General features: G+C 45.3%; 1 protein-coding gene across 3 annotated transcripts in view; it reads left to right on the top strand.

Moving 5' to 3' along the window:
* Positions 1-1177: 1177 nt before the first annotated feature.
* RSU1 (Ras suppressor protein 1) overlaps positions 1178-7470 on the top strand; it is a 172560-nt gene continuing 166267 nt past the window's right edge. Inside the window, exon 1 of one of the 3 annotated variants that reach the window (XM_081820681.1) lies at positions 1178-1190. Coding sequence is in view for 2 of the 3 variants with exons in the window: in XM_081820678.1 (XP_081676804.1) it covers positions 4470-4503 (34 nt within the window). In the remaining variant the exon portion in view is untranslated. Of the gene's footprint in view, positions 1191-1342; positions 1477-4454; positions 4504-7470 lie in introns of those variants that run through there. The other 2 variants (XM_081820679.1, XM_081820678.1) reach the window with 2 other exon arrangements.

Genomic DNA, 7470 nt, shown 5'->3' with positions numbered 1-7470 from the left:
GCACCGGGAGGGTTTTTAAGTTTTCCAAGTAGCTGCCGGCCGCGGTATGAAAGGTTATAATGATTCACATCGTCACGCCCTGTTTGTAAGCATCACCTGTCGAGAGAGCTTAGCTCAGAAAGTTAGCAATCAGGGTACGTTCCGTCCCGACTGGAGGACGAACCTGAGAGTCCAGGGTAAGAATCACAGACAGTTGTTGCTGGACCTCACCGTTGTCTATGCGAATTGTTGGCATTTGGGTGGATTTCCCACATAGTTTACTTAAAACCCACTTTATTTTTATTGAAAATCACTTTTGAATTATGCCTCCTTTCTCCTCATATAGTCTTCGACCCTTCAACAATTGCCACACAAAAGTTCTGTGATAACTGTTCTTATGCCTGGAGTATGTTAAACCTTTCTTGGCTCCTTACCCTTTTCTGGCTCTTTTTTTCTCCTTAGTTGAGGCGTTTGTTACCTCCTCCTTGTGCTTGGCCTCTTGCCTCCAGTTTTGCTGACCCTGTGGTTTACTCACTGTATTGCTTTCTAGTGTTATTTTTCTGCAACATATCTTACCGTGTAACTCTCTCCTTTAAACCAGAGATTGCAGCTCAGATATCTTTTGGGGCCAAGGTCAGGGTGGTCATGAACTTCATAAAAAGTATCCTGTCAGAAGAGGGATGGCTGCTACATCTGCTCCTCACATCCAAACAATTGTCACCACCTGGGGATGTTGGCCTAGTGTTGCCATAGTTGTTGTTAAGAAGACAAGAGTTCAGATTTTGACATGAAATTTCCTAATTTTTAGATGTTGGCAACTAATTCCAATATTTTAAACATACTTTATAGGTGAAATAAAACACGTCTTCAGGCCGAATGTGGCTTCAGTTTGGACCTTCTCCCTTAAACGCTTCTGGTTGTTCATTACCGACAGTAAGGTCCCAAGTTCTTGGGCGTGACATGCAAAGCCTTTCTGAATCTGACCCAAACCTCCCTTCCATGCCTTTGTCGTCCCCGCCATGCTGAACGAATTGCCCTCCTTGAACCAGGACACACTCTTTCAGGTCCTTGTGCCTTAGAAGTATCGTATCCTTCCTCTCCTCTTACCCCCCACATCCTCTCACTTATCTGTCAGGAGTCAGCCCAGACACCATAGCCTTTGTGAAGCCTTCTCTATCGGTGTCAAGCTAACAATCATCCCCTCTGTGAAGGTGGATATGCCTTGCTTCATGGCTATTGTTATACGAGATTGTGATGTGTTCTTAATCTAAATGTCTCTCATCCACATCGGAGAGTGGGGGGAATATTGCTGTGCATTACTCATATTTGCCTTCTTTATAGTGCCTGGAACACAGTAGGTGCTCCAAAATGTTGGATGGGTGAAGGAGAGCCTGATGGATTAGGCCTGAGGTTTGATGAGATCCAGACCAGGACGTGACATTGGAGAAGGAGGGGAGATGTCCAGGAGACCCTAAAAGATGATGCATTGCTCGTTAGGTATGGAGAGAGCAGAGTCAAATTTACTGTGAACCCATGGTTTGTGCCCAGGACAGGTTGGGGTTGGGGCTCTTGATACATCTCTGCAAAAGGACAGGGGATGAGAAGTCATAGACAGTCTGCATTTGGTAACTCTCAGGAAGATTCCTGCCACTGAGCTTTAGCTTTTGTACTCATTAGCATCTTAGCCTCTTGAGATGAGTTGGCCTCTCTCAAGTGGCGATGGCTTCTTGGTGACAGCAACAGAGCCGCTGTGTCTGGGACCGAATTGGCCATTGCAGATCTGGATGTGTGCTTGCACTGCCCCTTCCCAGCTCTGCCTCGGTCGTGGTGAGCATGGGGGGCTCTGCTATAATGAAGGACGGTGAGCACAAACAGGAGGCCTGGCTCCGCTGTACTTTTGGCCCCATGGCTCTCTGTTCCTCAGCACTGCAGGGGAACTTCATAGCCCTTGGCTGTGAAGAGGATTCTTTATGTAATATTTATAAGTAGGGAGAGCAGCATAGCTATTTTGGTTCCCTTGCATTATCTCTTTGAAGCCTTGCCTTGTACTGAAGAAGAAAAGATAGCCACTTGCTTCCTGAAAAAGATGTTTCCGGTGTAGTATTAGATGGTGAAAAGCAAGATCTTTCTTCTGTTCTCCCAGAGAAGTAGCTTGAGGAAGAACAAGACTGCTTCTTGGGGAGTTCGGTGGAAGTGAATTTGGAGATTCGACCTTCTCCAGCATCTGTGGTGTGTGGTGTGTGGTGTGTGCAGACCCAAAGAGTGGCTGCTTTCTGCCGAAACTCCCTGACGTCTGGTCTCGTGGAGACTGGAAGTTTCCAGGATGCTTTCAGAAGCCCATTCCCCCATTCATTTATTGGTGATGCACATAATGCTTCCTGGATATATTTGAATATCTTATATATTAAAATATTTGACAGGGTTGCATAAACTATAGCGTAAGAATTCCCTTATTTCTTTACTAGTAAAGTTTTAACTGTATTCATGAGGTTTTGCGTCTTACTATGAAGATTAAACACAGGGAAGAGTTCACTCGCATGGACAGAGAATGGTTATTGTGTCTCAAGGTTTTCCTTCATTATCCTTACTTTGTTGAGTTTCTCAAAAGATAAGAATTAAGTTTTGAAAATAAGAATGGGAATTTTGTTCTTACTGTAAGCACATGAATTATCTGTCTTTTTGCTTCGGAGAATTGTGTCATATAAATGCAGCACTTTACTTCCTTGAAGACAGTAAAGGGCCTTGAAAAAATGTTTTTGGGAGTTCAGGTACCAAAAGCTTTCTGATGGGGAAAACTTCATAGGCTGGAGACAGACATCAGACAGATTCTAATTTTCCGTTGAGCCAGATTCTCGATGCGGTCAGATCCCTCTCTGAGAGGCAGTGCTTACCAGTGGGGCCTTGGAGTTGCATAGGCTGGACTCAGATTCTCCATCTTGTGCATAGTGCTGTGTACTTTAGAGAAGCTGCTTAACCTTTCTGAGCCTCGAATCCTCTTCATCACATGGAAATGTAGGTACGCACTTGTTAGGACTGGATCAGTGCTTAAGGGCACTGAAGCATGTCTAGCACTTAGCGCACAGCCTGGTACTGAGTGAGCACGTACTGAATGTTAACTCTGATAGGAACATCCAGATAGAGCTGGGGAAGCCTCAGATGTAACTGGTTCCGACATAGTCGATGGACCGGACCAAGGAGAGCATGGCTAATGAGTCTGGCTCAGGCCTTTTTGTCCTATGTTGATGTTTTCTCTGGTGGCTTAATAGATCCTAGAATGTTTGGCGCTTTTGTCCAGGATTCTTAAAGATTTAGATTGCTGTTTCTTTGAAATTACCCCTTCATTTTATCTTCCTTCCTATTTTTTTTCCTCACACACGGCATGAAATCTGCACACCCGTTCTCCTTAATGCTTCTAAGAGTAATGGTAGCAATTTTGTTCTCTTTATTGAAGAGATCTCATGGAGGAACTCTGCCACACTGTGGCTGTCCTCACCTGGGTGATAAAGCTGCTTTTGAAGGCTCCTGTAATCAGCTTCCGTGGGAGCAGAGAATTCCATTAGTAGCCAGGGAGACTTTTTTCATTTCGTTTATTGCCCTCTAGATGGTCAAACTTTTATCAGGTTCCCCCCCCCCCACCAGGTTAGACTAAAGTATCTTTCAGATAAATTATAAAAAAGAAAAATAACCTGCCTTCGAGGCAGTGGTCTTGCTAAAGAACCATGCAAAATAATCAACATAATCACGGGTTTTCTGGAAGGGCTGTTTCAAAAGCCCCGTTAAACCTGGAAGTGGTCACCCTGTTAGGAGTTTTTATCAATGCAGGCTGTCTCTGAGGAAAGAGAAAGGAGCTGGGAAGACCATGTCATGTTAGCTGTGATCTTTAGTAAGACCTTTCCTTTTTTATTTTTCTAAGTTGCTCAGATATGCCCATCTTTGTATTTTTCAACCTGCGGGATCTTGGCCTGGGAAGCCCTTTTCCCTTTTCTCCCCAGCCAGCCTCCTCCACCCCTTGGCAGTTAGCACTTGCTGAAGGAAGGAATGACCTGTCCATCCACATGGCTCCAGTCTTGGGTCACCTCCTCTGAGAAGCTCCCCAGGTGCTAATTTTAACCCACCGTCCCATCAGCCTGGTTTCAGTAGCTCTTCCGGGCCTGGTGTGCACTTGTCCAGTGCTTGGAGAAAGTTCACTGATGAAGGATAGCTCTCAGTTAAGAGTTGGGGTGAGCTAGGCTAGAAAACATAGCAGAGAAGGAACATATCCTCGGACTCTTTTGCAGACCTCGCCCCAACTCTCCAGAGGGAAGGCCTGTTACAACCAGCAGGAGCAGGCTACAAACTGTTCGGGATTCTATTTTTGATTTCAGGACAGTGTAAACACTGAAAATGTCTCCCCCAGACAAGAAATAACTTACGAATAATTGGGACCCCTTTTGGTGTGACTGAACTAATAACGAGCTTTTACTATTTTTCAGTCTTTTGACATTTCAGCCATGATAGGACATGTCAGCCATGGCCTCTTTTTTGGTAAGCAGCTTTTTATCCCCCCCCGCATTGTGTAACCTTGGGCAAGTCACTTAACTTCTCAGTGCCTCATGCATCTATAAAACGGGAGTAGTAAAATTAGTAGACCTTGTAGAATTGCCGTGAGTTGTCATCTGTCCAGTAGCTAGTATGGAATCTGGCCTGTCTCAGTCCGCTTGGGCTCCTGTAGCAGGACCAAGGCTGGGTGGCTTACAAGCAACAGAAATTTATTTCTTACGTTTCTGGAGGCTGGAAGTCCAAGATCAAGGCACAGGCAGGTTCGGTATTTGGTGAGGATTTACTTCCTGGCTCATAGACCGCTGTGTCCTCAGCGTCCTCCTAGGGTGAAAGGGGTAAGGGACCTCTCTCAGGTGTCTTTTATAAGGACACTAATCTCATTCCCGAGGGCTCCACCCTTATGACCTAGTTACTTCCCAAAGGCCCCCCACCTCCTAATCCCATCACAGATGGGTGTTAGGTGTCAGTATATGAATTTTGGGGGGACACAAACTTTCATTCAATAGCATGGCACATATTAGTCTTAATATGCACTATTACTGGTATTTTAAAAATCTGTTTTATCTGTGTGTAAAAAATGGAAAACCATGTCTCTTTAGTTTTTAGAATTCTCAGTAATGGTGCTTTTTCCGGTGACCTTCACCTGCTTGTCTCTCTGTTTGATTACGTCTGGGCACCCAGTGCCTCTTTGCTCACCTGCTTGAGAATTCCCAAGAAGTTAGATGGGCATGTCTGATGTGACAGGGCCAGGAGGAAAACGGTGGCCTCACCTGGCAAATTCTGAGCCCTGGACAACGTGGGAGGTGTCTGGGGAGGCAGCGGGGCATTTCATAGGATTTAGGTTGTGATGTGCTTGTGGTTTTTGAGAATGACAGGCATTAAAAATGTTAGCCATTTTTTCAACTAATAAGTAAAATACCATATATCCTCCCAATAGCTGTTTATTGAATTTATTATCATTTTTTTTCCAGGATGGGTGCTATCCAAGCCAAGTCTCTTTGGGAGTTTCCTACATATTGAATCTTTAATTGTCCATTGATAAAGTAGTAGTTGGCTATGTTAAGAAAACTGTAAGCTGTCTAATGAATCTGAGGTAGTTAGATTTTTATCGTCAGAAACCGTAACACCCACTGCTTGCCATTATCGTCAGCTCTTTATTGTGATAATCAGTGCTAGAATTGGTATGGATAATAATCGAGAGCCATATCCTGCCTCTTCTTTCCATAAATTTACATAAACGTGGTTCAAAGAAATTTGATCTTAGTATATGAGATCCACTGTTACCAAGCAAAAACTAGAGATGATTTCTCTGTGTCACCTTTGCTTCCTTGAATAGCAAGTTTGCGCAGGTTGGTTTTTTATTTTTTAAAGCAAAAGAGCATAAAGATGGGGCGGAGGAGCAGTCTGTGGAGATTAAGTGCCTGGCCGGCAGGGGTCAGTATTGAGCCTCTGTGTTTTGCTCCAAGCTTCCTCGGGAGCCTACACACCATCTCCTGCCCCATCGTCCACTGCTACCTGGGTAGTTGCATCCTTTCTCCTCATGCCTCCTCATGCCCCTTTTATGGTACTTCACGCATGAAACTCACAGTCCACAAACCTCACCTCTGTTAGGTTCTGTGTGATCCGGAGTATCTGTAAGTATTGGCGTGTTTCATAACCGCCTTGCCAGCCCAAAGCAAGGCCCGGAGGCCCAGGGGCTTCTGAATGGAGAGGTACTGACCCATCAGTGTGTTTGCCCCATGAAACGTGAGGGAGAAATGGAATCTGCAGGGCCCCCCTTGGGCAGATATCACCAGGGTGAGCTGCTTGACAATGTGAAACGGTATTTTGGATTTGAGGTATTGGTTAAACCAGGAAGACACAGGAAGGTGTAACATTCTCTGCTTTATTAGTCTGCTAGGGGCTTCCATACAAAAAAGCACAGACCGGGGGGCTTAAAGAACAGGCATTTATGTCTCACGGTGCTGGAGGCTGGGAGTCCGAGACCACAGCGTTTGCAGGGCTGGGTTTCCCCTCGGCTCTGGCGGTGTCCTCACGGGGTCTTTCCCCTGTGGACCCACGGCCGTGGTGTTTCTCTGCGTGTCCACTTCCCTCTTCTCAGAAGGACACCAGTCGTTTGGATTACAGCTCACTTGAATGGCCTCGTTTTAACTTCTTCATCTCGTTACAAGTCTTGTCTCCACATCGGGGCACATTCTGAGACACTGGGGGTTGTCCTGGCTCTATTCTTATTAGCTATGTGACAGGGTTCAAATCCTGGCTCTATTCTTATTAGCTATGTGACTGGAAGCAAGTTAATTTGCTACAAAGTTTAGGGGGCCACAGTTCAGCTCATAGCATCTACATGAGAGGTGTTGAATGATCTATGCGTGAGCGCTTAGGTTGCTTATGCTTTTATAATATCACCCTTCCGGGCAGATGATAATAGTCCGTGTTCTACCGGCTGGGGAAGCAGAAAGTTCTCTGGAGCCCCAGCACCACAAAGGTAGTGGTGGAGTGGGAGTTCACGCTCAAGTGTGGCCCACACTTTGTTCCATACACTGTACTGTGTTGTTTGCACCCCTGAAGTGCGACGGGCTGGTTCAGATGTGAAGGAGTGGTGATTTTCGGGGCTGACTGGCGCCACAGGCCTGACTTCAAGGCCTTCAGTTGCAGAATTCTTTAAAAACACTGTACTAGGCAAATAAAACGTGTCATTCGGCCAGCCCTGCCAGCTTAGAAGCGTAGGTTTATCATGCTGTTGCTGAATTTTAATGGTTGAAGAAAACACTAGAAGCAACTTTTTTATCTGGTCAATGTGACCCTCCCCCTTTCCTTACGGTTTTCTGAAAAACCATTAATTTTAACTGAATTTAATGATCAGATGTGAGATCTCTTTACTGTATACGGATTCATTTTTTCTGTCCTCAAACAGAACGTTAGCTTAAAACACTGTGAAGTATGGTGCTGGAG

Source organism: Leptonychotes weddellii, chromosome 5, assembly GCF_054177405.1.
Source record: "Leptonychotes weddellii isolate Sample4059 chromosome 5, ASM5417740v2, whole genome shotgun sequence".
Taxonomy (NCBI): domain Eukaryota; kingdom Metazoa; phylum Chordata; class Mammalia; order Carnivora; family Phocidae; genus Leptonychotes; species Leptonychotes weddellii.
Note: the sequence above shows the minus strand (reverse complement) of the source record. Positions and strands in the feature narration are given on the sequence as shown.